This window comes from Diadema setosum, chromosome 9 (genome assembly GCF_964275005.1).
Source record: "Diadema setosum chromosome 9, eeDiaSeto1, whole genome shotgun sequence".
Lineage (NCBI taxonomy): Eukaryota > Metazoa > Echinodermata > Echinoidea > Diadematoida > Diadematidae > Diadema > Diadema setosum.
The window spans coordinates 24584017-24600204 of NC_092693.1; the positions used below are offsets into that span (position 1 = coordinate 24584017).

Below are 16188 nucleotides of genomic sequence, written 5' to 3' on the forward strand. Positions count from 1 at the left end.
ACAACAGCTGGTGTCGGAAAATGGCCGCGCAGTACAGTGTGTCGGCGACCGGCAAGTCCGGTTTGAAGATTTTATTTAATATTATTCGGAGAATCGATTTGTCTGTGGCGCTGGGTGATTTAGCCCAGAAATTTGTTCGTTCGTATTCTGACCAGTATGTCATGACGGCTGTTAAAGTGGGGAAGGCGGAAACAGGTCCATTCAAAGATGTCCTGCTGTCCGACCAGAGTGCCATTCTGTTGGATATGGGGTTTCTATGATGATTTATTTTACTCTATATTTCTCCATGTGAATACAGTAAAATCTTGTCGTAACAAAAACTCTGAAATAACAAATGCCTGTCACAACATTGGGTGGAATTCTCGAAGGTGCTTTCATTTTAGACCATGGTTCAGCCATGGAGTGGTTTAAGTTGGAGGCGAGTTCATTGGACCACTTTGAAAATACACGCTTGATTTAGCGCATATTTCAAAAGTGGTCCAATGAACGCATCTGAAATTTAAACCACCCCATTTGTAAAACCAAAACCACCTTCGCGAATTTCACCCCCCTCCCCACCCCCCTATTTTGGGTGGACGCCTATACTTGTTCCCTATTTTCAAAAGACCCCCCCCCCCCCTCATCTAGGGAAAACATTCAGAAAATGACCCCCCCATCTACAGAAACTGACAAAATAACCCCCCCCCCCCCCCCCTTTTCATAAATTTCTAGGGAAAATCTTCTGGAGGTCAGTCCAATTTTTTTTTTTTTTTTTTTTTTTTTTTGGCGTGGGGGCTCTGACCCCCTATCTACGAAAGAGTTTTCAACAGACCCCCCCCCCCTCCCCCCATCTACGAAAGAATTTTCAATGGACACCCCTATCTACGGAAAAGACTAAAAAACACCCCCCCCCCCCTTCATAAATTTCTAGGGACAAATCTTCCGTAGATAGAGGTTGAAAACAGGAACACGCATGCGGTCTCCTATGGGTTCGAGTGGGGGGCCAGGGTGTTTTTCCATGTCCAAAATATGATTCTCTTATAATATTTATTGCTTTTAAACCGGTGATATAACAAACTTTGGATGCAACAGACCCTCTCTATTGAATGGGGTTTTGTTAAATATGAGTTTTACACGTAAGATACAGGTAGCCCAAAAAAAAAAAAAATTCGCCCGCCCAACCCTATTTGAAAATCTCATGTTACGCCAATACAACATTTTTTTTTTTGGCCTAAGGAGTGATGTTTCAGTAAATGATCCAATGTTAGACCTTGATAATGGACAGAATTGTGTAAGTACATCATGATGATATCTTCAGCATTGAAAGTATCCATAGAACAGCTAGAAATGCAGACATGCAAACATTTTTATTGCTGTCTCCCACCTACAGGACATATCGGAGCTCAAACACAAAGGCACCTGGTGAGTCCACAGTGCCGTCAGCAAACCTCAACACAGCATTCCGTCTCATCAAAGATGTCCAGAAGAAGTTCAAGACAAGGGAGGCAGAGGAGAGAGAAAAAGAGGTGAGAAAGCAGGTTCTTTCTCAAGGTGTGGGAGTTGATGCAGACTTTCATAATTTTTACTTCAGGTGTGGTCTAGTATTTTATGTGACAGTGGTAGGGTATGTGTGTACTCTTGTGTGTAATGATAATTGTAATAATGATTTAAGAAAAAAAAATAATAATGTGTACAACTTATGTGGCATAAATGCAGAGCAAAATGAAGACGAAAGCAGAGTTTAACATGGTTGTGTACCATCGAGTTTAGATATCAAAGATCAGTATCACTTGTGATCCTTCCAAGAGAACTAGTTTTATAGGACATATGTGACCCGCTACAACAAAATGGTCCTAAAGTCGGGTGAGGCCGATTGTTTGAAAATTGCATGACACAATTCCCTAATCTTTCTGCTTTAAATTGATGTATAACACATCTTATAAAGATAATCGGCTGTGGAGATATCGATGTTTAAAAGAGAGCATGTCGAGACGTCTGGGAAATCACTGTTTCGAGAAAAGCGCCCTAAAAGATATCCTTGCGACGCAATCACGATCAATGGGCACGAAAGTCAGTATTCACCTCCGGACAATAGAAGGTAAGCCCTAGCAACCCCCGAAATGCTCATTCAAACACAGCGTCGGCGGTCTCCTCACCGACCAATCAGTGACCAGGATGAAGCGGCTGGGCATAGCGCACCCTGCCAGCACGCACCCGTCGACTAGGCAGTGTGCGAGCTTCACGCTTCGGTTAGCGGCAAGCAGCAAACTGACCAATGAGATCACTCTGGTCGTAGTTAGGGGTGGAGCCTATCTGTGGCGCTCAATCCAAATGTTCGAACCCGTTTCTGCTTCGTTGAAACGCCAAAAAACATGGGCCAGAAAAACGCTATTTTTTGGTCTTTCCTTTCATCATTTTGCTTCAAAATTTCGACAGACAATAGAAGACATGTCAGACTCTAATAATATGTCAAATTCAGAAAATCGTAAGTTTTGACCAATTTTGATGCTCTAACTTCAAACACTATTTTCACGGCTTTGACCGTGCGCGACTTTAGGACCATTTTGTTGTAGCGGGTCACATATACTATATTTCTTGGGGGCTATGTCATTAACAATTAATAATTAAAGTAGATTTCTACTTACACCGCAATTCAGTTATGTTATGGTTTTTGTCAATAACAGACCATGTTGTTCCATTAAACCTATTATGACAATCCTCTTGATTTAGAATTTACCGTAACATTAATATGAAATAAAGCCTCGGCTGGTCCCACGACACGTAGAACAAATCATGCGCACTACAGATATGAGAAAATGGTCACTAAGTGAAATACGTACACAGCCATGTTCACTAATAATGTCAGAGTGTGTTGTGAATATAACACTTTGACAGAGGTGAGGTTAGTGACACAGGTTGGTGTGTCAATCAGTTGTACTAAACTGTGTGTAGACGTTGAAAAGTTGAGCTTTGCTTTGCAGGGAAGAATGTACATCTTTCATATTGCAATTCAAGTCACTTAATGCAAAAATGTCAGTGTCTGGTGGACATGAAAAATTCACAGTTTATCAAAACCTCCAGTTTTTAATCAAAAACTCCAGTTTATCAACAACAACAAAAAATGCAGAAGCTGTTCCAGTTTGCCTATAAATACAAAATGCAATAAAATATTTTTGATAAGGTAGACTCACCTGGATATATATCATTTCAATCTCATGGTGTTCCAATTCACTTCTTCTCGCATAATATAGATGATCAGATATATAACTGGCAACACCACCACCTGAATAGTTTCTGTCTAGACCTTGGATTCTCAGTTCTTCATCCAAAACAGTGTCCTCACAAAATGTTTCATTTTAAACATAACAAATCAGTGTAGACAGTTATTGTTGACAAAGATAGAGCATAACAAATCAAGCTCATTCACTTAACTTCTAATTTTTGAGGGGAAAAAAAATTCTTTTTGGAGAACTGGAATCCTTTCATCTAACAGAGACAAGTTTTTACTCAAAAGTACATGAACTGAGGTCATTTGCAGTGCTCTGTACAACATCAATGACTGACGGCAGGTTAACATAGTTGCTGTGTGTCTCAACTCTGCAAGTCTTACTCCAAGGTGTACATTTATGCTGTATGGTGCTGTTATCATGAGAGAAGCCGACATGTATCTTGGTGCATTCTTCTTGGCCTTTTACCAAGTATGGACATCTGTTGTGTTTGGTTTGTGTGCGGATTGAAGGCAGCGTTGGCACTGTGGAGGCATTCCATGTCTACATTAATGTGCACAATGATTTGACTTACCACAGTTAGAGCAAGTTGCGTGATGGAGGCTACTGCTAATATGAATCTTGACTTAAGTCCTGAAAGGGATACTTAAATCGATGAAGCAAACTATTCTTTTTCATTTCTTAATGAAATTTTATAGATCAAAATCACAGACTGACCAAAAACCGACTGACATGTGTGATAAAATTAATTCAGTTCAGAAGGGCAAAATTATAATTTGCCTCCCCCTTCTGGATGAAAATAACATAGAGCAATGTATAACGTCAGATATCGGCATGTTGGTTGTCGCGGAACACATAAAGCATATATTCAGATTTTTAAAACAATTGTCGGGGGAGCAAATGTTCTCTGTTCAGAGCAATTCTCTGTTCAGAGCAATTGGCAGTGGACCAATTGTCAGCCGAGCATTTATTGGCGGAGTAAAAGTTGGCGTAGCAAATGTCTTGGAACATTTATCACGTAGTATTTGCCACGATTTTGGGAGTGTTTGTGGATGGAGCATGATTATGTTAAAGGAGCGTATGTCATAGACCCGGTGTGAGGTAGGCTTCAGCATTTGCCAGTTCTCTTCAATGTCTGTACCTGCTACAGGAGAATGAATTTTAATGTTTGTCATTGTTTCCCCTCCCCACCCCCCTCCTTGTGTATTTGTAATCAACTCGAGAGATTCATTTGATGTCAACATTACTGAATGTACTTGGACAAGACTCTTTGACCTGGGATATCAAATGCAAGATGCCAAGTCATTAAGCTTACTTCCTGAAATTGGAAGTTTAACTTGAGAAAATTGACTGGCCATTAATCAGTTTAGTTGTGATATTGTTGAGTGTATCACATCTGATGTAAAATAATGTCTAATTACATCTTTCCATGGGTGTGAGTTTTCCACGCTGGAATCAAATATCAATAATATTGTTGATCCTTGAAAGCATCTATTTTTCCTATTCCTTTAATCCCTTCACCAGGGTATTGTGAAACAAGACAAACTGGTCATCAACCCCAACAGGGGAAACCCCAAGCTGAAGGATCTGTACATCAGACCAAACATTGTACAAAAGAGGATGCAGGGCTCCCTCGAGGCACATGTCAATGGTGAGTCTAGTTTTGCTATCTTTCATGTGAACAATCCAGGGTAGTTTCATGAAAGGGTTAAACCCATCAAGTCACGTTGCAGAAACCAGGAATAGCAGCTGGGGTGTAATCACGTTACAAAGATGGTTGACGCGCACTTGTCTAGCACTTTCACAAGCAGTCAGTATCATTTCACTATCAGTGTAGTTCAACATTTCCTTTTTGATAAGTACCTGAGATGACCCATATTTTTTTATTAATACCTCCCAAATTTGATGGGATGTGATGAGATGAACTTTGAGAGTTAAGCCATTGATGAGAGAGAAAGGTTTGCGGTAACACCATGTGTACGTAGTCCTTATCTGGATTGTTGCCTGGCAGAAGAAGAGCCTAGTAAGAGGAGAATTGAAGAGGGAGGCGACATATGGGGGTTGTAGTGGGGGACAGTAGTGGGCTGGAAGATGAAGTTGCACTAGTGGAGATGGTAGAAAAGGGAACAGAGAGAGTGGTGAGGAAGAATAGAGTGAGAATCAAGTGAAATGTTCGGTCATCGTTGGGAGGAGAAAGATGAAATGGAAGGGAAGGGGAAGAGGGAGGAGTTGAAGATCGGAAATCATGGAGATAGGAGAGAGAAGTGAAGATTCAGAAACCAAAGAGAAGAACGATGCCGGCGAACAATGTGGACCATGAAATGCAAAATCAAACGGAGAAAGGATGAATGATCCCTATAAGGACTACATGCATATGGTGTTGTAGCAAACCTTTCTCTCTCATTTATTTCACCATGCAAACCTTCAAGCAACACAGAATCCATTGATGCTTAAGAATTATCAATCATAGTCTCTTGTTAACCCTAATCAGGCTGGGCTTTGGCTATGCTATATCGGGGGGGGGGGGGGGGGGGGGGGGGGGCGGATTCCTCCCCCCCCCCCCCCTTCAGATCTCGCCTATGGAACGCGCGATTGCGCCGAAAATCGGCACACGCGACGCCCGTGACGTATTCTATCAAAATGTATGGTTGCTTTCTCCGAAAAATTTTTCTTATATTTTATATTAATTAATTATTGTAATTTATGCATAAAATCAGTTTTGGGCTCTAAATCACTTATTAATGCTCCAATTAAGCCAATTTCTTTTTTAAAATGTTTCTTTTATCATTCTTCTGAGACATAGGATAAAAAAAATCTGTATCGAAATTAATTTCTTATGTATTTTATTGTTTTTTAATTTCTTATGTATTTCTTTGTTTCTTGACCTTTTGTTTTGTTTGTTTTTTGGCCAAATTTGTCACAGACATTTTTCGAAGCATTACTATGCTAAAATAAATTAATTTTGGCCATTCTAAGTGAAGATATGAATTTTTATGTGAATTAATTGAAAAAACACAATTTGCATTGGATTTGTACACAAAATCACGTTTTGGAGCAATTTTGGGGTGACAAATTTTTTCAAACGGACATTGCGTCAAAACGGTACGCGCGGGCGCATGGGTCTCAAAAGTTGCGCGATACTTGAAAGAAAAAAGTCATGAAACATCGCGGCGGGAGCTTATCGCGTTGAAACGTCGAGGGGGGGGGGCGGATTCCGCCCCCCCCCCCCCCCCCCCCCAGCCTGATTAGGGTTAAGAGTTTGTTGACCAATGCTTTCCAAATTCTGATCAAATTATCAAGTAGGCGTACTTTGATAATAGATCAAGGAAAGTGTTGATTGGTGCACTAGGTGCTTACTCTCAACCTTTATTTTTTAATTGACTCTGTCTCTCCTCTCTGGTTTATTCTTTCCCAGGTTTCCGCTACACCTCAATGCGAGGAGACAAGGTTGACATCCTGTATAACAACATCAAACATGCCATCTTCCAGCCATGTGATGGAGAGATGATCATTGTCTTGCATTTCCACCTCAAGGTCAGTGTCAAAACCTTTGTGTGAGATTCCTTCTCTTGGTGGATGCTGTTTGCCTTCAGTGATCACACAGTGGATGACATTTTGTCTCTGTAACTTGGCAGGATTTGCAGGATTCATGAAAATCGTCCATATCATACAGCCGTTGGCTGAAGTATGAAGGCTGTGTTTGACATTGTGTGGTTACAGCTTCATTCACAGCAGAAGTGTTATCAGCAGATACTTCTCTTTTTCAGTGATATTCATACTTACACATCCATGTACTTTCATGTGTTATAGCCTGATTGTTCGAGTGTCTTTTTAAGAAGAAAGTGAGAAATGTATAAAGATGTCAAATAAGGCAAAATACTGAAAATGTCTGTTTGAACCCATATGTAAAGCCCAGGATCTGTTTGCCTGTAAGATTGAAAAGAGCTTAGTGCAGTAGACACATCTTGTAGGTAAACATACATGTGTTGTGCATAAATGTGTATGTATATGTCATCTGATTCATCATCTTTTTGATACATCTGACATTTCTGTGCCAATGTGGTATACCACACAGAATGCCATCCTGTTTGCCAACAAGCGCCATATGGATGTGCAGTTCTACACTGAAGTGGGAGAGATCACTACAGACTTGCTGAAGCACCACAACATCCATGACAGAGACGACATCGCCAGTGAACAGGTACGTTCGTTTTTTCCCCCTCTTTGCCTTTTTCCAGTTTTCAAAGTGGTAATGATTGTTTGTAGACATACCATAATTTCTTCTGAGAATACTGGCGAAGACACCAAATACAAGTGTCCATTACAAAATATTGAACAGGTAGGAATCTTAGGGGTATAATTTAGCTTTCATGTGTTTGTTTAGTGTTGCACAAGAATGGTAGGATGGTTGTAATGTTAAAAAAGAATACATATAAGAGATCAGTCTCAAGGCTATATTCCTTGGTGCTACAAATGCACATACAGTCACTTGTTCAGCAGTTTGTCTGCTACAAAAGCTGGGGATACTATTAACTTCTTGACATTCCCCCCAACAGGCAGAGCGGGAGCTGAGGCACAAGCTCAAGTCGGCGTTCAAGAACTTCATCGAGAAGGTAGAGATGCAGACGAAAAGTGAAATCGAGTTTGAGGTTCCCTTCCGGGACCTGGGCTTCCCCGGTGTGCCCCACCGCAGCACAGTCAACCTACAGCCTACCAGCAGCTGCCTCATCAACGTTGTGGAATGGGTTAGTTACGAGTCTAGGTGACTTTCACCTGCTTGATGACATAGCTGTAAATTACTAAAGGGCCTACATGAGGAGGGTGGCACAGAGAACAAGGTTTTGGATTCTTATTGTCGCTGGGGTGAGAAAGCCTTGTATCTCAAATTTTGGTGGAAATAATTTTTTTTTTTTTGTCAATAGTCAGATAATCAGATATCTTGTCAATAGTCAGATAATCAGATAGGGATGTCCTGTCAAAATCCTATCTGTCTTAACCCCCCCCCCCAAAAAAAAAAAGAAAAAAAAACTTTCACCTGCTTGATGACATAGCTGTAAATTACTAAAGGGCCTACATGAGGAGGGTGGCACAGAGAACAAGGTTTTGGATTCTTATTGTCGCTGGGGTGAGAAAGCCTTGTATCTCAAATTTTGGTGGAAATAATTTTTTTTTTTTTGTCAATAGTCAGATAATCAGATAGGGATGTCCTGTCAAAATCCTATCTGTCTTAACCCCCCCCCCCCCAAAAAAAAAAAAAAAAAAAAAAAAAATGAAGTCACCACGTCAGATCAAAGGCAACAAAATACAAGATCATAGTTTCATATACTACATGGGTGTGGAGACCCCTTGGACAAGATTTATTACCCATTTTGTCCATCTTGACTAGATGAATAAGTGGGAACTGACATAGTGTTGGTTCATAATTTTAATGTTTGAGCCCTGCGGGCGGACAGCACTGATGCTGAAGAGGCCAGCATAGGTAAATAAGAATGTATTAATATCGGTATCCAGTCTCTTACTTCTTGTGATAGATTTCATGTTCTTGTAAGTCATGTTATCAAGTTCTGTGAATTTGAACCTATGTGTGAAATGAGGGTCTGTCTGATTAGATTTAAGCATCAGAACACCAATATGTGATCCTGAGAACAGCTTGTGCTACAAGTCCCTTCATGTGGCCAGTCATAAGATATGTTGTAACAAAGATGTCACTGCCACTCTGTTTTGCCTCCTCCCATTTTTTTTTTTTTCATCTCCAGCCCACTTTCTGCATTTCCCTCGATGAGGTGGAGCTGGTACACTTTGAGCGTGTCCAGTTCCACATCAAGAACTTTGACATGGTCTTCATCTTCAAGGACTACAATCGCAAGGTGTCCATGGTCAATGCCATCCCCATGAACCTGCTTGACCAGGTCAAGGATTGGCTGAAGTAAGTTTTACTGCCATATACATATTCCTTTTTTATCCTTCTCTCTTGTCCTTTGTCTATTTTTACACTCTTGAAAATGAGTGTTTTTCAGGAATAAGTATATGAAATGATCACCAGTCAATGTGTTCTCAAGGATGCTGAAAGTATGAAATTCCTTGTAATATGTAAATTTATATCAAAAAAAAAAATTGTTTGGTCTTTCACGACAAAACAAAACAAAACAAAACAAAACAAAAATGAATAATGAAATAAAGAGACCTGCAAAAATGTCACATGGTGGCAACTTCCTTAGTGCCTGAAACCCTTTGTTGTCAGCTGTTGTGTGATATTGCTGATAATCAAGTTTCCGTTACTGACATGTTATTCTTATGTCTCTGTGGGGAATTTACTGAAAGGGATCTAGCAAGGGTATCAAACCTGCCATCATTAGCTTGTAGGGGTCATGGTGGTAGGATTTATGTTTGTCATTTCTCGCTAATGTGTCTGCCAGTATGTTTGTTTGAAATTTAGGCAAGATTTTCTGAGTGTTTGTTGCCTCACTGCACTATATGTATTTTATTTCTGCCACCTTCATGTACTTGTATTCTTGTCTTGCCCCATCCTCTTTTCAGTTCATGTGACATCAAGTACACCGAGGGAGTCCAGTCCCTGAACTGGTCCAAGATTATGAAGCACATTTTGGATGACCCAGATGCATTCTTTGAGGGTGGAGGCTGGACCTTCTTGGAACCTGAAAGCGATGTGAGTGTTTGATACAGAAAGATGCATGAATTACTTGCAGTCTATATCTTGATGTGAGAATGCTTCTTGATGAATTAATTCCCAGGTGTCAGAGAATAAGTTATATATAGTAGAAGTAATGCCAGTACCACATATTTTATCAAGGATTTTTACAAACTTGGCAAGGCGAAATCAGAAATGTATTAATTCCCAGGTGTCATAGAATCAGTGACAAATAATAGTATACCAGTACCACATATTTATTTGAGGTTTTTCACAAATTTGAAAAGGCAAAATCAGAGTGTCAGGTCCATGGCCTTTCAAGTCTATGTTTTATTTTGTCGCAAGTTTACATACATCACAACAAGCAGTGTCAGAGATGGTTGTGGCAACTTTCATGATGCAAGGAAGGCACAGAAATAGCAGTGGTGGTGACATTGTTATCAAAATGCATGGAATGAAGTGAGTAGAGGGACAATTGGATGGTAGTCTCCACAGTGTTAAGTCAACTCAGTCTTGTCTATCATTAGATTTCTCAAGGCTTGGCACTACCTCATTTCAGTGAGATACATGTGCAATATTTCTTTTTAGGATAAGCCCCATTATATTCCACATACTAAGAATCTTGCTACAGGATTGGTCAAGAGCGGATCACGTGATAAGGTGTAGTTTTGCCCATCACATTGCCAGAGAAGAAAAGTACACTGTATGATGATAGTCATTTTCTTCCGCTGATCTCTTAGTCCACACAGTCCTAACGCGTGATATAACTTACAATTTTGAGTACGTGCAAAATAAAAGTGTGTTGCACTGTGGTCTATCATTTGACCTGGGTAAAGTGATAGACCACAGTGCAATGCACTTTTTATTTCGGTGCCATAGTGCCACGCGCAGGGCGCGGAGCAAATTCTTTGTTTTGTCATCTACGCGCATACGTCTAAAGTAAACTACGTAGCCTAAGCCCCGAGGATACCTAAAGACAGCTAAAACGGTTTCAGATGTGGAATAAAATGGGAATATCTAGGACCCTAGATGTGGAATATAAAGCAAATAATCAACTTTTAGTTTCAGGCAATGAGACAAACTATCACTTCCTCGGCGATCTGAATGTGTACGCTATCTTTCCTCAGCTGCACTTCGGAAAGATAGCTACATCCAGAATGCCTCGGAAGTGATAGTTTGTCCATCACCTTCACCAACGTTGATTATTTGCTTACTAAAGTCAGGGCTTGTGTCAATCAAGGTAGGGCTGGGTTGTGACCACACCCATGTCTGCATCTCTTCCAGAATGAAAGGGACGAGGACGACGAAGATGAGGAAGGAGACGACGCCTATGAGCCATCCGGGTCAGAGTTCAACGAGAGCGAGTCTGAGAGTGAATACAGCGAAGAGTCAGAGTCAGAGAGTGACTACTCTGGTAAGAAACATGTAGCATGCAAAATATATGAAAATGTTTGTGTGTTTGTATTTGTACAGTGTTTTTCAACCCCTTATGCCCTCCAAAATGATTTCATGCATGACTGATCCTGCTCCTATCTACAGTCACATTAAAGAGATATCTTGCTCCTATCTACAGTCAGGTTAAAGAGATATCTTGCTCCTATCTACAGTCAGGTTAAAGAGATATCTTGCAAGGTGTCTTGAGAGAACAGAACACGTTCTAATTCCATGTCTTCTACATCTGGTACCGCTCTCAGATAGAGAGGATGGAATCACCGTATTCATGGCCTGCCTTTAGACTTTAATCATTCATTTTTGGATTAGCCTCCCATTTTGCATTTCTTTCATTCCAGTGCACAGCAGGTGCACCTGTACATATGTATATCATGTATCCATTGTGATAATTGCCATTCCTTTATATCACTGTTCATGGTTGTGGGTTTGGATTTAAGCAAGATGTCAAGGTTATCAAGATGTGTATAGCGCTCCAAGCACCAAGTCAGAATGCATAGTATTGCCCCATGCAATCTCTGTTTCAGATTGTCGTACAAGTAATATCTGGAATCGAAACTTGCTGCTGTCTCACATTGTCAGAGATAGCGAATTGTGATGAATGTATTTCAGGTAGTTCCAACAAAGCCTTCCAATTTTACTGCGTGAAACACCAGTATCTGACTAAGACTTTGCCGATTGGTTGCTTGTACCAGCAGAGGAGGAGCTCGGCAGCAGCGAGGAGAGCGGCAAGGACTGGGACGAACTGGAAGAGGAAGCTGCTGCAGGTGAGTGACCTTTAAAGGTCCAGTTTACCTTTGGGAGCAGTGATTTTAAAGATGTTCAAGATATCACATTTGATGCATATGTATAGGTCTCCTGTATCACAAAACGACCTACCATATAAAATTTTTGCAATAAAGCCTACAATATAAGGAGATATCAGTATTTTTCTCAATAAACCGTAACTGTAGACGGTTTAATCTGGAAGTATTCTTATTATAACTATTGTTTAGATTTTGTGTATTTAACAATACTTAGCATCGATTATACGGATTCAGTTTTTTACAGTGGTTGTTTCTATCCCTACCTCGCATTTCAGAACTAGTTTAAAGCACTAATGCTGGGTTTTTGTTTCATCTGCAAATGGTAAACTATGCCTTTAACCTTATATGGGTCAAAGGTCAAGGTTCAGTCTGTTGTTGTGACTAGGGTATTCATCCACCATCAGGTAAACAGACATGTGGCACTTTGCCTGCAAGAACAGACTAATGTATTGACATTTTGAAAGTCTATGCATACCTCCATAACGAAAAGTTGTTTCTGACAATAAAGACATCTTGTCCAAAGCATGCCTGATAAAGCTACTACATGCAAGATGGATTCCAGGTTTCATATATATACATATTTGAGAGGAACACATGAATAAACAAGCTTACAACAAAATCCCCAGACAAAAACATGCATGAATTTGAACTGAAGAAAGTGAGACACTGCTTGACATAGCAAAAACTCCTACATGCAAAGTGGACCCTAAGTACAGGTAAATGTAACTTTTTCATGGAAATAATCCATAGATTTGAATAAATCAGTAAAGTGGCATATTATATGTTGAGAGGTATCTTAGGATAACAGGGTTCCCCGCCCATCAGGGAAATCAGGGAATGTTATCTTACACAGGGAAAAGTCAGGGAATTTGATAAAAATGCCTCAAGTCAGGGAAAAGTCAGTGAATTTTGATCGGCCCCAAAAATCGAAAGTAGTCAGTAAGACTATTGTTATATTTTGTTGCATATCAAAACAACATCCATTGGACAAAACTAGATGAAAGTTGGATGTGAAATTGTAAATGAGTTGAAATAGTTACCATGGCACTTTGGTACTTCATCAGGGAAAAATCAGATATTTTGTTCTCTTGAAATGCTGGGAACCCTGGGTAAAAACAAACAAACAAACTACTTTGACTTTGAATAATCTCTAGACTGGCCTATTTATCATGCCTTTTTGTGTCCCTACATTTTGCAGCGGATCGGCGCAAGGATATGAACCTGGAAGAGGACGAATCCCTGAAGAAGAAAAGTAGCAAGCGTGCCCCACCCCCCAAGAGGAAACGCTCCGGTGGCAGTTCCACTCCAGCCAAGAAGTCACGGCGTCGCTGATCCTCTCACTCGCCCCCCCCCCCCCCCCCCAAAAAAAAAAGGGTGCCATCTGGCCATTTGCCTCTGGCAGTAGTTGTATTATAGGACTGGTCATAAGGATAGACGACAGCAGAGATGGGGAACAAAAAACAACGCATGAACCTGCAGAACCATGTGAAGAAAGCATTTGTGTGTAATTTGTCCTGATGTGTTGTGTTGTGTATCATGAAAACGGATTCATCAGAATGCCATTTAACCTGGACCTCCTGTGGTGGATTACCACGCAGAGACGCTTAGTTGTGTCGAGAAAGAATTCTCTGCCCATCCACGTTTGCTGTGTGGAGTTTTGCTCCACTTCCAAGGGTCATGCTCGGTACGTACTCATGCCCAATGCATGTAATGCAGCACAGGGTTTGTACGAGGAGTCTACACTTCTTTCTCCCATTTCATCTTGTGTGCGACATGAATTCTGAGGTTTGTAGTATTCAGCGTGATGGGGTCAGTCATTCACAGATATTCCAGCATTTGTCAGTAATTTTGATACAAGGAAAAATATTTGTGATTACAACCTTGAAGAATAGCATTGGCTGTAATGATAGGGTGGAAAAAGTCAAAGTACTTTGCAAGCAACATCTATTATTATTTCTCACATGAGAAGTGCAGTACCAGACAGATTTTCTGCCAGAACCTCTGTTATCGCCTTGGTTTGTATGTTAGTTTAGTCATTCTGTATGTTTCCCAGAGGGATATTCCAGAATTCTGTGTATTAAAGGGACCAGACCACTCCCCCGAAGGCTTGAAATCCTTTGGAATATTAACTTTGTCCAGTCATAATAATGATAATTAAAAAAAAACTGGCAACTGTCTTCCCTATACCTCCCCCCACCCTCCCTGTCTTATAAATTAAGTATTCAAATCAAAAATAGTTTCGTAACTGGACACGAAATGACGCTAGAGATAACATGAAAAAGCAGTCAGTAGGGGTGTGGTATCAGTGACAGGAAGAATGGAAAATGTGCCTGATATTCTGATGCTCACATTTGTTGCACAGTGGTTGATTTTATTTTGAGAGCATTATACATACTAGAATGCAGTTTATTTGCGATGCATCTAGTGGTTTGCATCTGTGTGTCAGTGGGCAGCCAAGTTGAGAAAGCTCTGCACATGCAGCAGTGTTGGTGTCGAGGAACAATGGGATCAAAAGCCATCATGGTACGATTGCTGAAGTTTCCCCAGTAGTTGTCAGCATCAAAGTGTATGTCCAGTATCACCACTATATTGCATTGTGAATATTAGCACACACTCACACCATGTTTTCATGTTGCTCTGTGAGATGAAAAACTCACCATGCCTTAATGCACAACTTGCAAGATATATTCACAGATGTAACAAGGAAGACTTGTTGTGTCTGAATTTGTTTGTATTTTCTGTCTGTCTGTGGGTTTGTACAAATCTGTATATTTTGTGCGTGGCAAGTATTTCTCTCTTGGACCCCTGATGTAATTGTTTCGTATGATTCAGATCCTTCCCATCCCCATCCCCAGTCACCACCGAAGTCCCAGACACTGTACATTCCTTTGTATTGAAACAACCACACACCATAAATGGCCTCCCAAGCGATACAGACGCTCCATCTCTGTGTGTTAAGGGTCTAGTTACCTTGTTTCTGCCTAATTAGTCTAGATTCTGGACTCTTTTTATGATATCTTTATCCTTGCTGCACTGAGCTGCTAAACCTAACTGTACGCATCAAGGTGAGTGATGGCACTATCCCTATAACCTGTCGACAGGGAGAGAGAGAGAGAGATAAAAAAAAAGTGTCCCAGAACGATTGCTCTTAGATAACTTTCCCTCAGAGTGAAAGTGCATGATGTTTTGACCGCGGTCATCAGCGGAGAGCAATTAAGTTTCGACTCCTTTTCTCTATAGGCTGACAGGTTTTTGGGATCGCGCCATCACTTGACTTGGTGCGCACAGTGAGGTTTAGCAGCTACTTTGGTGAATGAAAATATCACAAAAAGAATTGAGAATAAAGACTACTGCCTAATAATCATTAATCTATTAAGTAACCCTCTCAGGATCTGTATGTTATTGAATTAAATCGACATTGTATGCAGCAGTGTTGCTGATTGTGTTGACATGGGTTAATGCAGAGGCATTTTCTTGTTTTTCCCTGTTGGCGGATTCAACAAAGTTATGGGTAGGGGAAACTTTGAAAGTGGGTCCGTAAACCAGTAGCATTTGGTAGAATTTGTTCATTGTGTGTACATTTTCAATTGTCTTCAATATGCAGCAGAAAAAGGAAGGGAATAACATGACCCAAGATATGTGATCTGCATCTACATTTGTCAAACTGAAACTTATAGTGATAAACATGTCATCATTTGTTTTTCTAGCTCAGTGTTACTGGTAAGAGGATGTATTTTCACAACGTCCAGTGTACAGATTGGGACACTATAAATACGTATGCGTTTTTGCTTCTGTGTCAAAGGTGAATATTTATGAAGATTGTGCAGATGGATGGATTGTTTGTACATAGACTCAATTTGTAAGAAATTTTGTAACAAAGGACACAGCAAAATCACCATTGTCCTTAATTTGTATGTTGTTGTGTTCATAACAAGTTTATCTTCAAATGTACCTGTATTGTACACTTCGACAAGAGAAAAAAAAAAAACTCATATATTTGCTTCAAATGAAGTAATTACTTGCTAATTCATTGTCCATGAAATTGTCTGTGTCAAAATAAATGCAAGATTTTGAGAAA

General features: G+C 40.3%; 1 protein-coding gene across 2 annotated transcripts in view; it reads left to right on the forward strand.

Moving 5' to 3' along the window:
• The window catches only part of LOC140233423 (FACT complex subunit SPT16-like), a 34079-nt gene extending 17891 nt beyond the window's left edge, over positions 1-16188 (forward strand). The window contains exons 15-24 of one of the 2 annotated variants that reach the window (XM_072313530.1): positions 1370-1505; positions 4731-4857; positions 6622-6740; positions 7282-7407; positions 7763-7951; positions 8963-9132; positions 9744-9873; positions 11140-11269; positions 12000-12071; positions 13309-16188. In XM_072313530.1, coding sequence (XP_072169631.1) covers positions 1370-1505; positions 4731-4857; positions 6622-6740; positions 7282-7407; positions 7763-7951; positions 8963-9132; positions 9744-9873; positions 11140-11269; positions 12000-12071; positions 13309-13442 — 1333 coding nt within the window. In that variant the 3' untranslated portion in view covers positions 13443-16188. The remainder of the gene's footprint in view (positions 1-1369; positions 1506-4730; positions 4858-6621; positions 6741-7281; positions 7408-7762; positions 7952-8962; positions 9133-9743; positions 9874-11139; positions 11270-11999; positions 12072-13308) is intronic. The other variant, XM_072313532.1, reaches the window with a different exon arrangement.